The following is a 19,345-nucleotide window of genomic DNA, read 5'->3' as shown; positions in this document are numbered from 1 at the left end:
CCCGTGGGCCCAAAAAGCTGAAACGCACCCTTGGGGATTGCTTGATAAACACCAGGGAAAGGGCATCTTTGTCCTCGTTTCGCTCGAAAATACAACCATGGACAGCGATCTCAACAGTTACCTGCTACTGCAGTCACCTGGAGACGCAGCACATCTAGCTCTCTGTAAGTAACACGGGATTCAACCTCACCAGTCTAATTCTTGCTACCCGTTTCAGTGGAACTATGGGAAAAGACCACTTTAAAAAGCAGGCAGCCATACTGCCAGTAAGTATTAAATAAACTCGGTAAGGAAGCGATGATGCCTGGACACTAGTTGCCAATAACAAGTAATTCCACCACATCAGAAATGTATTAACGACAAGCAAATGGAAGGGTACTTGAAGAATAGTAGCTCCTATTCAGTGAAACATATTTAGTGATTAAGCTCAAATATAACTTTTTTTTTTCAACTTTACATACAAATGTATGTATACACACCAAATAATATATACACAAAATAATAAATGCCATACATGCGTCACAACCTTTCTTTCTTCCTTCATTTTTGGGAGGTTTTGTTCTAAGACCTAAAGCAGTACTTACTTTGGAGCGAGATGCTTTAAGAAATATCCCATCACTTTTAGAGCTTGCACCCTGATGCCTTCACTTCGTGATGCTAAAAGCTTGTAGACAACCCTAAGTGGAGAAAACACAAGGCTTCCTAAAATAGTTGAAATACACAGCAATTTTTAGAATGACAAATTAACTGCAGTAGACTGCAAATAAAATTTAAAAGAATGACTATGAATAAGATTACAAAAAAGTGTGATGTTTCTGTTAATGGCACAATAGTTTGTGATTTTACATTCAGAGATTTTTAATCAAATTTAAGTATCTCCCAAACATCAATACACAAAACATGCTGTGAAAAGCTGCTGCAATTCCGATATTGAGAACTGTCTCAATTTGATATTTTGTCCAGAAAACTACACAAGCAATTGTTTTAGTATAAACGTAGCTGGACAGATGGAGGGGGATTTATTACTAGCGCTAATATTTGAAATCTGTGTGCATTGCTGCTCCCTCAGGAGGGATAGAGGAAGACAAGAAGTCAGGAGGCATCCTTCTCATTTCACCTACATCAGTTTCTGCTCTTCACCTCCTTATGATTATGCTCTACACCCGCTTATGAGTCTCCACTGAGAAGGTTTAAGAAGAAAGCCGAGGGGAGCAAGGGGCATGTCTGTAGCAAAGTACTAAACTTAACTAGCTGAACAGTTCTAGCTAAAGTTTTCCCAAGAAAGAAAATGAGAGTTACAAACACAGCAAGGAAAGTGTCAATGTAACCGATGAAAGTCTGGTAAATTAATAAACAATTGGAAGCGTCCAGTAACCTTAAATATCCAGTAACCTTAAATATACTTGACATTACCAATTCAATCTGTAATACTGCATGGATCTCATCACGTGTATCTATGCCTTCCACTCCCCAAATAAAAATAAACTGGACTTAACTTCTCAAACATTTATTTGCGGTACATTAAAGCTTAATCTTTTATTAAAGGAATTTTATTTACAGAGTGAAAAATTCTAATATAGGCCTTCTGTCAATGTGAAGAATAGCAAATGCAGGTTTTTGATCCTTGTAAATCTCCCATAAAAACATAAGACATCTAAATATATTTCTCAGTTACATGTAATTTCATTCATTGCTTACTTTTTAGACAGTAAAGTGGTTATGACCATGTCACCATCTGATTTTAGTCGGGCTATGCTTCATGGTATTGCACAGATTCTGAATTTTTGAAATATGATTTAGCTTGTACCTACATGGACTAGTAAGCTCTCTCTGAAAAAAGAAAAGATTTCCTAATGCTCCATGAAATCATATTGGAACAGAAGGCACGGTACTCAGCCTTTACCATGAATATTTTCTGAATAAATTTTTGAGGAAATTTATATCACTTTAGTAGGGGGAAGGGAAAAAATAATAATAATGTCAATGATTCTTGAGTCTTTCCAAAAATATCCCAATACTGCATTTTAGATCAGCCAGTTGTGAAGAGTTCAAAGGACTTATTCAAGTTTTTAGGCCTTATCTATACATAACTGAGCATTCATCACTAGTTATACATTCCTTCACTTTTACATACAAATATTACCCAAGATACTTTATCTAAGAGAAAAAAAATCTAGTTCTGTACTAGAATGTAAGTGAAAACCCAGGAGTGATTAAAAACCATTTATCTATAACAAATAACTTATCCCGGAGAAAGCTGCAGCTACAGCAACTACAGAACCAGAAGAATGAGACAGCCCACGATACAATGTTCGTTCAAGCAATATTATCCATTTCCCTGCTTGTCTTAACAGTATGAGGGTTACCTAATGGCATAGGAAAAAAAATGTCCTTACGCTTATTCTTTCTTCATTAGATTGGTTACTTTTAAGGTTTTAATTGGTAAAAAACTCCAAATATTTATAAAGCTTTGTAAATTTTAAATTTCAAGAATATGGTGTTTTAATTGCAAAAAGTAGACATATCGATAAGCATACAAACAACCCGTTAAGTGACTGGAGGCAATCCAGGAGCAAGGAAAGTAACAAACGAGACAAGAAAAAGTGATTTCTCACTGTGGACTCACTATTCATACTGACTTGCCCGTTTCCTAGTTAATAAAAAAGCAAATGTCTACTGCCGGTTGTTAAATAAAAACAAACATATTGCATTGGAGACCCAACATGACATTCAAATACTTTATTATTTAGAGTTTTTATTAGGTTCCATAGCATAATACATTACCATACAAATGAAGTCAAAGCTGAAGAAAATGGGTTAAAAAAAATAAAAAAAAAAATCAGCCTACCACTAAAAAGGGAAGAAAACAATTATGAACGTGCCTGAATGTTGTCTCTTGAGAAAGGGCAACTGAAAAAAATGTATGTATAAATAGGGGTTAACCAATAGGTGCAACAAAATGTATGAAACGAGACTCTACAACAGCAAGAGAATTACTGCTCCACATACCCTTCTAGGAATAGTTCTTACATTTGTTTGCCTGTTCCAATTTTTTCCCCCCACTATGTCCCTGCAGGTTCATTTCAAGTTAGAAAAGAAGTTCAATGATGTGACCACCCTCTGAGAGCCACAACACAAAATCAGAGTCATAACTTAGTCGTCTTCTAGCAGATCTTCTCTTGTGCTTTCACTGTTAGTAGAATTTGCTACTTTCCCTACTTTTCTCTCACAATAGTGTTAAACAAAATTTTTCTGTTTGTTAGGAAAAAAAGAATGTGAACAATCCATACCACAAAGCATTAAATTTAAACAAATAAAAGGTTTCTTCTGCAAAAATCCCATAATGTTTTACACATTAAAAAAAAAAAAAAAGGAAAGAAAGCTAACAAAGATCAGAAGAAATCTGAACCAATTTTTTGGCAGCCCACTTTCAGTTCTAAAACATATGCAAGAATGGGAGGCTAAAGACTAAGCACTAGTAGATGAAGACTTAACATCTACATATGGACTAAGTGAAATTATCACTAACTGTTTTAGCATGACTGACAGCTTGGAAACATTAAATCAACAAAAACACTAAAAAAAAAGCCCTTATTGATAATTAATCCAACATCCCCTCTTGTCAAAAGAACACCTGGACACAAAAATCTCCCAAGATGAGGAGTCTAAGATTGCAACACATACACTGATTGATGAGGACCTTTCAGATTTCATGGTAATTCTAGCAAGCAACAGCATGGTCAAAATACTATTTCCTTTTGCCCGCTCAAAAAATTCAAACTTACTGTAATCCATTTCTCTGATCGAAAGCAGGAATCATAGAACTGGGATGCTCTGACATCAGAGCAACAAGCAACTGCAAGACATCCATTAGATTGTCATCCTGTTGAATAAAAGTTACAAATTTGAATTAAAAATGCATGTACACTAGAACAGTAGCGGCTAAAAGAACCACTACAAAGTATTTCAAAATGATCTGGAGAGTAATAGTAAACCAAGGACCAAAACAATTAGGCCAGGATCAAAAGAGCTATAGATCTGGAAGGCAAGGGCAGGAGAAAATATTACCAAAAAACCCCTATAATTTTTAGAGTGAAAAGTGATATATCTATGTCTGGGATGTAAGCCTTTGACAGGCAATGGACTATTGGACTATGCTATTTCCTTCCACACACACGCTCATCTGTTTGCAGATATATTTCCGCCTCTTTTACTGCGCAGGAGCTAGAAATAAACTGTCGCACATTTTCTGGGGCACAGAGTAGTGTTTAATGAAAAATCTCTACTAACAAGTGTCCACCCCAGGAAAAAAAAACAAAAAAAAAAAAAACAAAAAAAAACCCCACACAAACCACACACCACCACCTCCCACAGACAACATTTAAAATGGGAAATTCAAACTTCTCAGTACAGTTTTCCATACTGTTAAGTCTAAAGCACTCTAAACTACAGTTTATTAACCTCTTGCAAGTTCATTATAACTAAAAATAACCTATGAAGTAGCAAAATGCAACTGTTGTCTTTTCCTGTTCTCTGTGGTATTAAAATGGAAGCTTATTAAAAAAAAACAAAACACTTTCCAACACTTTTGAACAAATATTCTGATTCTTTCTCTATTAGAAAACCAGTTTTACACTCCCTGAACCACTGTGTTCACCTGAGTATATTACTAGCTTACATTACAGACACTATCACTGATGAATGAGCCTGATGAGAAGGCTGAATTTTACTTTTTTGTTGATGTTTTTCTGAATTTACAACTAGACACCTAATTCTGCGGGATTCGGCATTCATGGATCTTTTAGACTTGACCATGCAAACTGCTAAGATAGTTAAAATATCACCTCCTCATCTGAAGGATATATAAAGTTTCTGCTATTTTAGTTTATTCTTACGTGTTAGCAAGAGTCTTATTTTTTTTACATCTCCATATAAAGTAGAATGACTTAAATTGCTTAACCATGGTACTATCAAGTAGTAGTAACCAGCACAGAGAATAAAAGGAAAATATAGGTGTAAACAAAAAAAGAAAAAAATCCATGCTGCTTGAAGTGAAGTTCAATTAATTCCTTATTTTACCCATTTCAAGCACCCTTACAGAGATGAGATCAGTTAGATTTATGTCCCCATTTCCCTTGTCTTTGATGTTGCATCTGGCATAAAGTGCCTTTTCCTGGTGCTAAAATATGAAGATGCAGATGTATCAGTGGTAACCAACATTTTCTCCCAATTAAGTTTATATGCTTCTCCTAGATGCCATTAACATACATCTTTATTTTTTAATGCATGTTTTCAATTCTATTGCTTTATTTAAGAAGCAAAATAAAAAGGAGAGAAAAACAAAACAAAAAAAATATTACTTAGGCAGCATAAAACAAGGTTTTGTCTTTTTTTTTTTTTTTATAAAGTCAGCCTCGCCATCTGTTTTTCTGCTTGGTAAATCGGTTTGCAGAACAACATAAGAAACCATTTTGCCTTACTGGCTTAATGAACTTCAATCTAACATTGAACATAGTGCTTAAATCATTGCAAGAATATTGGCAACTCAGCACACTACACTAAAGAGTTGGACAACGTTTGCTGCTTCCTCTACAGAGCCACCTTGTGGCACAAAGTAATATCTTAAAATACTCAAATATTTTGTGGTCACAATCAGCAGAAGTAGTACCTTTCTCCCCCCCACACCCCCTCCAAATTAAAAATTACCTCATGTATAGTGAGCAGATAATTGAGGATAGCCTGCAATTCGTCTTCTTTTATTCCATAGTCCTTTAAAAACAATCAGGTTTTAACTATCATCTTTCGAGTACAAAAGTACTGGTCCCAAAAGAGCATTATTACAAGCTATGGTTATACACACAGTAAACCCCACAAGACAAATTTGTTTTCACTTGGTACTATAATAGCTTCATAGATGGAAGGTAGCTTTTTCCCCGCCCCAAAAAAACCTACCGAAGGTTACAAAAGTGCATAAAGACAACTTCAATACAGGCATAAAAATAAGCTAGATAGTAATATAGTACATGAAATTGTTAGAGTAACACATGTTAATTGATACAGATAATTTGACATGAGAGCTTCCTATTAATAGAAGAATTAAATTAAGGATTCAAAAGTAGACCTGGATGTCTAATTATAAGCCTGTTAGCTATGCCTATAGCTGAGTTTGCTTCCTATTTTCCACTACAGAATCCTATCTTCAGTTGCTATCAACTTTGCAGAAATTTAAATTATTTATGGTATCTATGTCAGGAATATGCCTTGAGGTCTTTTTGGTGAAAATAAAATAAAAAACAACAGTTACGAAGAACAGGATGAGGGAAGCGAAAAGCAGGATTCTTCATTTCTAGGGCTTCTACTTTTTAAAGCAATTCTCTCATTTCCCAAAAAGATTTTGCACTGCTGTTTTTTGCAGAAGAATCAGCCTTTTACGATGGACATGCTTTTCCTGTCCCTGTGAAATTCTATCCAAAACTGTCATAAATCTCTGACAGAAATTAAAAAAAATTAAAATGAAGCAAACACTTAAAGAAAGTCTTTTAGGCTTTGATAGCTAAATTGTCTCTGATGCTTCAATTGCAGAATATCCAGTTCAAAGGAAGAGGACGAGAGCCAAGAGTAGAACTTTTCTGGTAGTTACTCCTCCAAACTACTGGGGCTAAGGGCAGGAGCACAGAAAGCATTCTGGTCCCTTAACGACCGAGGGGAAGAGGGAAAAAGGGAGCTAGATTCACAGAAAGGACTCTAGAGAAGGGAGAGAATATGACAGAGATCAGAAAAGGGTTAAGAAGAGTCTGTAAGCAGTAGAACTGTTGAATTTCAACATTCCTGTAACGTCTAACAAACAGCTGGGAAACTTATTGATAGAGTCTTTCTTATCTTCCTCTGTCCCAGTGGCCCACAGAATGTGATGTCAAATGGTGCTCTTTAGTCTTTAAGCACTTCTTCTGAGGCAGGTGATACGGCTCTTGTCAAACACAAAATATGGAATCAAATACTTATTTCCCCAGTAGTAAAAATTTCTAAGTTAATGATTTAACAGCTCCACTTCTTTTTGATAAAAACAGCTTAAAAGGAAGAAAAATGCATCTTTAGCACTGATGTCTGTGGCAAGAGCCACAACTAAAAGATGCATCTTAACAGTATATCTATTTACTTATTTGTTTACAAAATACAATGTTTAGAAAAAATGCTATATTAAAGCCCATTTCTTTATGAAAGGAAACTTAGATATCCTATTATAATTTAAAGTTATCCTACCTTCATCACTAGCTGTTTAATGAACATCAACAAGAATGCTCGCAGAGATAAAATCTCTTTTTGTGTAGGCCGCGGCCCATCTACAAAAAAAAGAAAAGTAGATATATGAAATGCAAATTAACAGTTGTTATTAGCATAGTACATATTTTCACATAAAGAAGAATAAATGGCATTTTCTGGGTGAAGAGGGCACAATTCTGAGTAAAGTTATCTTTCCTCCATTTCAGACTACAAAATAGTAATGCATTTTATCACTTTTTATTAGCAAAATGCCCAACCAGTGAGTTTCTACTAAGGCTTTTATTAAATACAGTTTTCTAAACCCCTTTTAAATTCTTTTCATGCTTTTACCACTTCCTTGAAATGTCTATGAACCGCCTTCATGCAAGGAATACGACCAATATGAGAACTTTATGTCAAAATTTCCAGATTTCAAATTTTTGCAGTTTACTTCTGTTTTTAAAGTTCTTCTCCTAAAGCTCAAAGGAAGAACTACTTGCCACTGTTCAACATTGGCTATATACGCAATAAAATCAATCTTAAAATGCTATATGTAAAGATTACCTTGAAAGCCATAGGCTTAATTTGTTAAGTCAAAGTCAAAAGGACTTGCTTCTGCCATTCCTGTGTAAAGCAGACTTTCACTGACACATTTTGAATACTCAAACTCTGAGTAGTTCCCAGGAGGGCCAAGGTTAAAAAAACAGGTGCAACCAAATGTCAAAGCCAAGTAAAAGCTTTCATACAGAAAGCAAATGAACTGTTGCAAATACGTTTCTAGGGATAGTTTTTACATTTGCCCACACAGTTCTTATGATCTTAATCATCAGGGAAAAAATCAACTAGCAAATGTAAGCGATCATACGAGTCTGGTGCTATACAGTATATGCCCACAGGCACATTTGGTTTAATAGTTATTGTCAATATAGACCAGTCTAGTCAAAATAAGCCATTAAGTTGTATTAGTAAGACTATCCTACACATACATTTGCCTCAGGCTCAATAAATCAGTTTAGAAACTAATTAAATAAATCCAAGTCTTCACTAAAAAGGAAGCAGAAAACACATGCTTTGCTCCTTACAGGATGCAAAATAGTACAAAACAATCTTTGCAAGCCTTTAACAGGAAGGGTTGGTCATTTTCGAGAAGTTGGTGTCAGGAAGTTGGACACATCTAAGGAGCACTCACTCCCAGTACACCTGGCTCTCATCACCTGCTTCTCTCTGAAATTCCAGAGCCTTTCTTTGTTACAGGAGAGACTAGAGATATAAGTTATTCTCCCTTTGCCAAGGCTGTGTGCCCAACACTATAAGACACTGAACAACAGTTAGGAGAGCTGTAAAGCCATACTTCCAAAAAGCATTAATTGCCTTTTCCACGCCGGCTCCACCTGCTTGTGTTTATATTATGCTGGTGCACATTTCACTTCTCCCAGTTCCTTCTATAGTAGTGGATTTCTGAGCCAAGCAGCTATTCCCATTGCGTTTTTCTTAGGATCAGTATTCTTGTTCTGTGTTCCGTGCCAATGACAAGTACTAAACACTTGTTCTAAACTTCCTATTACTTCTTTTGCCATGAGTCTGCTGTCTGGATTAAGCAGGCTCTAAAGCGGTTTTCCAACAAGTTCAGATCCCTACGCCTGTCAGAGAGACTCAGTATGCCCGTTTACAGCTACACTGCTATGATCAATAGATCTTACAAGCACTTAAAGCCTATCTAGTACTTGATAAAGTACATAAAGAGACAGCATTCCCAGGCACAGCTCTACGCTTTCAAAACCCTACCATTTCTCCGACCAGTTCTATCTAGTACTAAATTCATGTAGGTCTTTCGTGACAGAGGATATGACTTCTGAAGAACGTTTCCATTAGTTTCTGAAGAAAAGCTTTCAAGAATATCCTCTGGACAAAATCACATTGCTCAAACTGTTACAGTGAACCCACCACATTAAAATAAAATTCTTCCTGGAATATTTACACTTCTATTCTATATGTTGCATACATTTTTTTAAACCAAACATCATCTCGTGAGGGTACAAATGAATACGTACCTACGCCTTTGGGAGTTATGCCACTGCGATCTTGAGGATTCACTACCCAGTAATAATACTTTAAGGTATGCATGACCAAAAGAACTGTCCCAACTCGCCGTATTGCACCATATATGTTAACAGTGCCGATGAACTCAGTAGAGAGGTAAGTGTACAGGGTCAGCTGAACCTACAACACCCAATCAGGAGATGAAAAATCATTATAGCAACACCGCAGCACATCAGACAACTGCATTCTTAAATCTCATTTATTAAAACGTCTTAAATAAATAGATTTTCTCTGCATAGCTTAGTCCCAAAGTTCTTAAAACCCTTGCAAACTGACAAAAAATTTCATTTTATTTCTAAAAATACAGAGTAGTATGGTTTTCTTAAGCTGGTCCACACTCACAGGAGCATGAAAAAGCATGGTATTCACACAATCACAGATAGCAGAGATTGGAAGGCACCTCTGGAGATCATTTAGTCCAACCTCTCTGTTCAGAACAGGGTCACACATGAAGCATTATAGAAAGGTGCATATTTATTATAGGCTTAAGTATTCATTATAGGCTGGATTATTTACATATCTTCTTTCCCTTTTTCTTATGAGAAATAATGACTTAAATAATACTTAATGATGTAATTTAGCTGTAGAAAACATGACTGTTTTACAATGACTTCAACAGTAGCATTGATAGCGCTGTCTCAGTTTTTGAAAAGCAAAACAAACCCTTATGGAGGGGATCAAAAAATTTGGTAAGAAGGTTTCAAGTAGAACCAACTGGAAAGCTTTCATCGAAGCTGTTCGCGCTCAGAGAACAGAGATTCACCAGAACAAAAGTACTCTTCAGGGAATATGTCAATTTAGATGAAAACTTCAAATCTGATTCCAAGGATAACTTCTCTTAAAAACTAGTGGGGTTTTGCTGACTAACCCATCAAAAATTCCCTCTCAATCTACAACACTGACTGGGTCAGGGACTCCAGAAGTCATTCCTAATTCTGCTCTGCAGAATGCTGCAGGTTTCCAAACTTCCAGAAAACCTTGGAAGACTGCAAAACTTGACAGCTACATGCAGAAAACCGGAGTCTGAAAACAGTTTCCGTTTGATTTCTGCTGGAGAGCCATGACCTATAATTCCTGGAGTCCAGGCTTAGTCTCTACGCTCCCAAATCGATACATCATAAGATACCTTATTCATAAGAATAAGCAATTTTACCTGTGCTGGGATATGAATCCATATTGCAGGATTAAGGAGAACATGATCACACAGCTGCTTCAGCAAGGGCACCCCATTGTGTAAGTTGCTCAGGTATTTCGAAAAGGCAAGGCAAAGTTCTAGTACAGCTCGGGTAACATGGGCTTTGGAAGACTGTAAAAGAAGATCTGCTTAAGGAAGAGCACTGCAACAGTCTAGGAAAAGTATTTCTCTCAAAAAAATCCAACATTAATGCAAGACATCAAGAAAGATTTGCTCTACCTTTTCTAGACTATGTCCTATCACAAGGAAGCCCTTACAGGAAAGCATCTGCTCTTGCATAGCAATGGAGTTCTTCAACAACTCCATGATGAACGCCAATAAAGTAGAACTGAAAAATACAATGTTTTAGTAAAAAAAAATGTTTTAAAAGGTTACAATGAGACAGAAAGTATTTCCAAATTAAGACTTCCATCACACAGCCCAGAGATACATTTAATGTGTTATGTAAATGCTCAGATCAGAATTTTTAAAACAAAAAGCAAGACTAAATTTTGGAAGTTCTAACTTCTTTCTTTTAATTAACGCATTTCTAGCTTGAAATTCTGGGTTCTGAAGTAACCATGCAATAGCAAAACTCTTCTGAAAATACATTCTCGCAGAAAGGCAACAGTTAAGCCTGTACTTCTCTCTGCTTCGAATTTCACTTACAAACTTCTGCAAGATCAGTAAACAAATGCCATTCTACTTTCTACTGCTTTCAGATGAGCAGTTATTGGATTGGTTCAAGCTAATTCAACTCTGATGCTGCCAGAAGGAGTGTTCACACCCCTCCCCTTGTGTCACAGCACTAAGGCCTATGAATCAAGACCTTAGCCAGCCGAAAACCCCCTGTTGCTGGGACAGTTTGCAACTGAATCAAATCCCTGACTCATCACATTGACTCCCAAGTCTGAGCCAGCTCAAGAGAGGCCCAGAAACGTACAAATGGGCCGAAGGACCATTGTGACCACCCCTTCTTAGCAACCATATGGATATAGATCATCTTTAAACAGTCACGAAACAATTGCAATGAAACAGAGCAAACTACACCAGGATTCCAAAGAGCAATTCCTTTGCTATTAATACTACTCTAACTTAGGAGCTCCACCAGTTTCTGTGACTGGATGTTCAGAATTTGGACTGAGTTGAACCAGAGTGGAAACCAGAGGACAAGCCTGACAGTAACACTGAGTAACAGCATCTTCCAGAAGGTCTAAAGGTAAAAAAAACCAAAACAAATAAATTCCAAGGAATAACTTTATGTAGATGAAAAATTCATCCTCCCTGGAGTTTCTTTTGAAGCCTACCCCAGTGGATTTTCTCCATGACAAAAATAAGCTCAAGAGAATTGTCTAATTCTGTTGAACAAAAAAAATTGTGAAGTAGAAATGTGTACATTTGGATTCTGTGTGAAGTTTCATAGAAAATTTGGTACAAATAAACACTTCACCTTGAGGTCCTGCTTGTAACAAGGCCACCTTTTTGTTGTTAGAAATAATACATTGTTGAACAAGACAATTTAAACCACTATGCTAGTTAATAAAGCAAGAGGTAATTTCCTTTACTTAAAAAGAAACAACAAAACATAACAAATATATGCACTCACCAAACAGTTGTGTCAATGTGGTCCGATGAATATTGCCTATAGTCTAACTGTGCAAAGAGAGGGAAAAGTACCTGCACCCCTCCAATGGAGTGCAGAGCACTTTGGACAGAATGCGTTAAGACTGCTTTCACATCCTGACAAAGAAGAATTAAGAAATATTGAAATCTTCTTCCAGAAACTGTTAAAAAGCTTGTTAGAAATAGTTTGAAATTTCTTCAATCTAAAATTTGTATTATTATTGTTATCAAATAAAAAGAAACAGCAAGAAGTACAAACTGGCTGCCACAGCCACATTAAATGCCCAGTCTGGCTGACCTACTGCTTTAAATAGAGTCTACAGCAGATCCTCAGATGAGGGAGGAGGTGGCTTGCAAACTCTAAAACGAGTCTTTAGTAACAGAGAAACTCTAGAACGCAACACAGGAAAAGCTTCTGTCAAATTAAAAAATTAAGGTGTTCAAAGCATAGGGAAGAATGGATATGATACCAACAGGGCAAAAGACAGGAGGTACATAATATCTGTAGGCGAGTGAACATATCTCAGAAATGAGGAAGAAGGATTTTTTTGAAATGCTAACACAGTCTTTGTAATCCTGACGTTTAGGTTGCAACTATGATAAAATAAGCTTCTTTCTTACGATTCTTGCATCCACATTAATTCAAGAAACAGGAGAGGTAGCAGCAGGGACAATCCAAAAACCCCAATCTATCAGCAGTTCCCTATCTCTTCCAGATCCCTCTAAAACTGTATTTTTTGGTTTTCAAGCAGAAATCATTTTTACCCTCCAAATCTATGAAGATATTGAAATACCTGCAGCATGAGGGCGTGTGGTGAATGAACAAAAATAGAAGGGTTATCCTTAGGGGATGACTCTAGACACAGCTGTGCATCTGTAGCCCTTGGATTGTACATAAAAGCAATAGCACTGGACAGCTTGCCATCGTATAGCAATAATTTGTGATGTTCATCAAGGAAGAGATCACTTTCCGCCTTGAATTTGAAGGTTCCCTGGATTGGGGAGCAGGGTTGAGGAAGAAAAAAAGAAAAAAAAAATAGATTATACACATTGATAGTATGGTTTGGAACACAACTATTGCCAAAAATTAATAAAACATTGCTTCTTCAAACCAGCAATATTTCAGAAAGAAGGGGTCTCATAAGAACATTGACTCAAACTCAATTTGACAGACTTAGAACTGCAGAATTTTTTTTTGACCCCTCAAGAATGATGGTGACAAAATGTGGGTAATGCAAAAGAAACACATTAGCTGGGAAACAGAATGACAGTCAGCAATGTTCACTCAGAAGGAACTAATAATTGAGGAGCAGATAGAATAGGAACAATCTTTTTTAGCGTATGTTTGTACAGCTGCTAGGGAATAACAATCTTCAATTAGTGCCCCTCAGGCTATGACAAAACAAATAATAAATCACTGCAACAAAACTAATCCTCAGCACTAACTTCACACATTAAAGAAAATGACTAGCACAATCAACTATAAGGCTACATTTCTAAAACAAATACACCATATTTGATCTAAAGTTTTCAGCCTCAATGAAAAAGTGAACCTAGACAAGATAACAGTGGTGTTTTCCCTCTCCCAGCCACCAACACAGAAATTTTGAGAAATAAACAGGAACACAAATTTGTTTTTTGTAAGAAATTAAAAAATTCAATTAATGCTTACTTGTAGTTTGTGAGATGATACATAGGCTTACAGAAGAAACATGGAAGAGTTTAACAAAAAGATTACACAGTAAGAATGTTTTTAGAACGACACAGAGGTGTGGCAACATTCTGAACACCTACCATAAAGAGCCTTATCAGAACTAAATTTTACAGTAAATTCTGAGATACCTTATATCCCAAACCAAGCTGGTAAATGGCAAAGATCTGAGCAGCATTGAGAGCCTCGCTAAAAAGGTAAACAGATGTCATTTGCCCACAAAACACTCGGTTGGCATCTGCTGTTTCCGAAGAACCCAGGAAACATTTGTCAAACGTCTGAAAATGAAACAGAATGCAGTAACAGGGTTTAACCTATGCTACACAAGCAAATTATGCAAAGAATATACATATTGTTAGGGAGTATTATTTTTACATAAACAAGCATTTGAAGGTCTCAGCAGAAACAAATCTTAGGTTCTGTATAAAAGCAGAATCTACTCCTCTATTATTTTTATTTCAATATTTTTTAAAAATGCATAAAATGCAGGGTTTATTAATAAAATGGCAAAGGATATCTATTTAATCAACCAAGATGATCAACCGTAGATATTAGCATGCAAGGATTACTTACATCACTGGTGTTGACAAACCATGTTATTTCTCCATAAGATGCCAGTTCCCCATTCACATAACATCGAAGTTCACTATTCTTCCAGCGGTTATAGATGTGCACTATAGTAACCATATACCACTAAATGATAAGAAAACAATTGATAAAATTCTATAGACACTCAAAATAGCTTAAGCATTAAAGTTGAGCATAGTAGAACAGATTCAACTACTTATGTGAATTAAATTAAATTAAGATTGAAGGATTTATTTAAAGTGGAAAAAATTAAGTCATTGCTGAGTTTTCTTGCATAGCTATGTCAAAGGATAATATGGCATTTTTCCCCACAAAAAGCAGACTCAGAAGCTTAAAAGATATTTATGCCATAGAACTCAAAAAATCTTCATGGCAACGTTAAACCAAATTTACAGTGAAACCACTGTGTAAATAAGTTTTAGCTTGGGTTACTCTTAGCATGATTGAATACTGCAAATGTTGTCATTCCAAAGAGCAAGGATGGCTCCAGACTAAAGACTTTCAAAGGCTGTGCACGTCAAATTATCACAAACAGAATCCATATTTACAGCAAGGGATTACTGATAAGAAATTCCTGAGGAGGCCTGTTCTCCCACAAAATGTTTACACCAGTTGCTCCAGAAACATTAGCAGAATATCTAATTGAAAAGGAAACATTTTCAACTTAGCATAATACTACTTAATAGGCAAGCAAGCCTTGAATATCAATAATATAATCAACTCATATTTTATTTCTTACATTTAAAAAGATACATAAAGCACCAAATGCAAGGAGACTATTTTCTGGACAACCTGAATGAACATAAAGTATAACATTCATTCAACAATTAATCTGTTGTTCTCCCACTTGTAAGAAGACCAAACTCCTATTAATGGTCCTAGCTTGATTAGGAAAACAAAACATGGGTTAGTAACCATGATTTCTTAAAATAACACTGCACTTGCCCACATCGAGTAAGTAATGACATAAAGGGAAGCCTTAGCAAAACCCTTTAGGAAAAGGAGACAAGAATGTCTGAAGGTGGGAGAAAACACAGTATAAACAGAGAAGGAAAAAAAAAAAAAATCACAAACCTTGTAACGTTCAAGCTGTGTATATGTAGCTTGAGTTCTCTGAGAACTCACACAAGTCTCACAAATTGATAAAACTTCTGGTAAACTGCATTTTCTAGATCTTTCTTACACTTTTCATAAGTAAAATTAAAAAGAAATAAAAAATCAGAATATAAATTTGTTTTGCTTGTTCCAGAGCAACTGTTCTTATAACAGAAAGATGAGGCTAATCAATAGCTACAACATTCTCCCTAGGCTACATTTTTAAATTCATGAAACCTGTTTGAAATATTTTATTATTTTTACTCACCTTTTGTGGCTTGAAATCAAATTTTACGCAATGCTGGAAACCCTTTCCCTTTGATTTTATGGACGTTACAACCAAGCAGCCTCCAACAAAATGAGCAGAATAACCAAGTCCTTTGTTTGTTCGAAAACTAAAAATGAAAACAAAATCAGCACATACACACTTGGAAGCAGAAATCATTGAACAATTAATAGAAAGTAAACATCAGAAATACGGTTTTACATAATACTCACCAATATAAGTAAGGCTTATCCTTATCCACATTTATATTATTTACCGGATCCATTCTTAGCCAAGTATGGAAAGTAAACCCATTCTGGTACGGCCACTTGGCTATAGGGGGTAAGGCAATAGCCTAAAGAAAGCAAAAAGTTACTCACGTAGAAAGATCAACATTCACAATAGTAAGAGTACACAGCTTAAGAGACACACTACAAATGCATACTGGTATACAGTATATACACACTACAAACGCGTACAATTTCTCTATACTAAAAAAAAAACTGGCCTAACTTACGTGCTTTTTGTACTCCATTGTTAAAATACTTAATTAGACTAAGTATTTAAAAACCGGTCTTTATATCTCAATGAAGATTACTATTAGTAATTTACACTTCAAAAATTAAATGCTTTAGTGGGATCCTTACAGTACAAAAACTCCTCAAAATACATATTTAATTTGATTTTGTTTTGTGGTAACCTGATAAAATAATCAGACTTACAAACTTATTTCCACATAATGTTGGTATTCAGGAAAATAACTAATTATGAAACAAAGCTGGCCACAAAAAGACAATCATATACATTTCACTTAACAGATTCTTTTCTCTCTTGAAATTCATGTCTTCCAGTTAGAATATGACAGACACAGAAATTTCCTTAAAAGAAAGGTAATGCAATCCCCACCAGGCTAAATCTTCATATCAAACTCTGTGTTTATGTTAGCTCAAAATCTCTTAAGCTATAAACTGTGTGGTGGGGCCGTTTATTTCAAACGGTTGGGTTTTATTGTGTGGGGTTTTTTGTTTGGTTGGGCTGTTTTTTAACATTACTGTTAACTTTCCCCTGTTTTGCTCCACATATTTGCAATACGCAGCTCAACTAAGACTGCCATAACCTCTGATCAAAGATGCTGTTCAGATGATCAATACCAATGAACAAAAAACATCAAAGAACTTGAGTGTCGCCAGACTCCTTATTATGATCCCACGCTCCATTCAGCTCGCCCTGTCCAAACAAAACGCTATAAATCCTTCTCTATAGCAGCTAACTAATCAGTCTGCATGTCTTTGAGCCCAACTTTCAGGAATTGGTGGCACTGTCATTTGGTTTAACTCATAACGGATCTTGGAGTAATTATATTAAACACTTAATTTCTAAGACTTCTTAATTGAAAATATATGAGAATATTCACATTAGGGTTACTGAGGCACCCCAATATCACATACAGTTCAAGCATTCAACACAATTACTAGAAGTTAAATACAAAAACAGTACACGGATAGCCAAAAGGAACAAAAGCACGTCTGTCTATTGCCAAACTCTGTTGCATATGATAAACATATAATTACAGAAGCATTTTTCTACCAGTCTGCATTTTTCATTCTCAAGTTTTCATTCCAAAAAAATTCATTATGTCATCAAGTGGGTGAAATTTAATCTCAAGCCACCAAGGCAGAAAGGTAATGGGGTTTATGCGAAGAAAACTGGAAAGTCATCTGATAAATCTTATTCAAATCTTATTCTCAATTAAGCATGAAATTTTGAACAAACTATTTCATCCTACAATTTTAGGAGCAAAAGTGTTGATATACTTAAAAATTCCTACAGAAGATTCTGAACAGCATTTTCCAACTACTTGTTTAGTTTCAAATTCTTTTTCAAGTGAACACGACGTAACTTAAAAATGTATCAGTCACCCGAACAATTAGAAAAAGACTAATCAGTGTTAAATTCAATCCTCTTTCAGTATTATTCAGCCTACACGCGTCTAGGATCCCTGTCTTCTCAGAGAATTCTTATAAGCAATATATGCTATTCACATCATCTGATCATTGAAAGAACTAACAAATGGTGCAAGTACAGTCACTTCTAGTTCGACACCTCCTGCGGTTTCACTAGTAAAGGTTTCTAGATGTAAGGCTGTATTGGGTTGGCACAGCAAGGCTTTGGTAGTGGAGGGACTACAGGGGCTGCTTCTTGTGAGAAGATGCCAGAAATTTCCCCCACATCCAAGATAGCTAGCTCCAAGGTGGACCCACCGCTGGCCAAAGCTGAGCCAATCAGCAATGGTGATAGTTCCTCCATGATAACATATTTAAGAAGGTGAGGGGAAAAGGAAATGCTGCACAACAGCACAGCAGACAGATGAGAGGAGTGAGAATATGTGAGAGAACAACTCTGCAGACACCAAAGTCAGTCAAGGAGGAGGAGGAAGAGTTCCAGGAACCAGAGCAGAGATTGCCCTGCAGCCTGCGGTGAAGACCACGGGGAGGCAGGCTGTCCCCCTGCAGCCCATGGAGGTTAACGGTGGAGCAGAGATCCACCTGCAGCCCATGGAGGACCCCACGCCAGAGCAGGAGGATGCCCTCGAAGGAGGCTGTGACCCCATGGAAAGCCCATGCTGGAGCAGGCTCCTGGCACGACTTGAGACCCTGTGGGAGACCCACACTGGAGCAGTCTGTTCGTGAAGGACTGCACCCCATGGAAGGGACCCACGCTGGAGCAGTTAATGAAGAACTGCAGTCTGTGGGAAGGACCCGCTTTGAAGTTCATGGAGGACTGTCTCCCATGGGAGGGACCCCACCCCTGCTGGAGCAGGGGAAGAGCGTGAGGAGGAAGGAGCAGCAAAGAGAACGTGTGATGAATTGACTGCAAGCCTCATCCGCCATCCCCCCGTGCCGCTCGGTGGCAGGACGCAGAGAAATTGGGAGTAGAGTTCAGCCCAGGAAGAAGGGAGGCATTGGGGAAAGGTGTTTTTATTTCTCATTACCCTACTCTGATTTGATTGGTAATAAATTAAATTAATTTCCCGAAGTCAAGTCTGTTTGGCTTTTGATGGTAATTGGTGGGCGATCTCCCTGTCCTTATCTCCACCCATAAGTCTTGTATTGTATTTTCTCTCCCCTGTCCAGCTGAGGAGGGGAGTGATAGAGTGGCCTGGTGGGCACCTGGTGTCCAGCCAATGTCACGCCACCACAAAGCCACTCTAACACACACTGGATACTAACACAAACTCCATTTCCACAGAAACATAGGAGTGAAAAGCAGGTAGATTCTCCTTCCGTTCTCCTTCCAACAAGATTTAACTGAACCAGTGTAAAAAAAAAACAAAAAACAAACACACAAACAAAAAACCAACCACCTATAAACCAAAAAAAAGCCTCATGTATATTGATTTTTTTTTTGTAATAGTATTTGTCCTTCTAGAGTGATAATGCACATTTATTATAAGCACGATCTATTTAGGCAGGATGTAGGTGTCGGGCAGAGAAAAAAATTTGCTTAAAACTCTAGGTCTACGACAATG

The 19,345-nt window shown here is 36.7% G+C and overlaps 1 protein-coding gene across 5 annotated transcripts in view; it reads right to left on the bottom strand.

Moving 5' to 3' along the window:
- The window catches only part of LRBA (LPS responsive beige-like anchor protein), a 414,612-nt gene that overhangs the window by 346,795 nt on the left and 48,472 nt on the right, over positions 1 to 19,345 (bottom strand). For all 5 annotated transcript variants that reach the window (XM_063335812.1, XM_063335808.1, XM_063335810.1 and 2 more), the window contains exons 6-18: positions 16,050 to 16,171; positions 15,820 to 15,946; positions 14,442 to 14,561; positions 14,000 to 14,146; positions 12,952 to 13,149; positions 12,141 to 12,274; positions 10,775 to 10,883; positions 10,514 to 10,666; positions 9,312 to 9,480; positions 7,261 to 7,340; positions 5,707 to 5,769; positions 3,786 to 3,883; positions 585 to 677 (exon numbers count right to left, since the gene is read on the bottom strand). In XM_063335812.1, coding sequence (XP_063191882.1) covers positions 585 to 677; positions 3,786 to 3,883; positions 5,707 to 5,769; positions 7,261 to 7,340; positions 9,312 to 9,480; positions 10,514 to 10,666; positions 10,775 to 10,883; positions 12,141 to 12,274; positions 12,952 to 13,149; positions 14,000 to 14,146; positions 14,442 to 14,561; positions 15,820 to 15,946; positions 16,050 to 16,171 — 1,613 coding nt within the window. The remainder of the gene's footprint in view (positions 1 to 584; positions 678 to 3,785; positions 3,884 to 5,706; positions 5,770 to 7,260; positions 7,341 to 9,311; positions 9,481 to 10,513; positions 10,667 to 10,774; positions 10,884 to 12,140; positions 12,275 to 12,951; positions 13,150 to 13,999; positions 14,147 to 14,441; positions 14,562 to 15,819; positions 15,947 to 16,049; positions 16,172 to 19,345) is intronic.

The sequence above is a fragment of the Chroicocephalus ridibundus genome, chromosome 5 (genome assembly GCF_963924245.1).
Source record: "Chroicocephalus ridibundus chromosome 5, bChrRid1.1, whole genome shotgun sequence".
NCBI classification, from domain to species: domain Eukaryota; kingdom Metazoa; phylum Chordata; class Aves; order Charadriiformes; family Laridae; genus Chroicocephalus; species Chroicocephalus ridibundus.
Note: the sequence above shows the minus strand (reverse complement) of the source record. Positions and strands in the feature narration are given on the sequence as shown.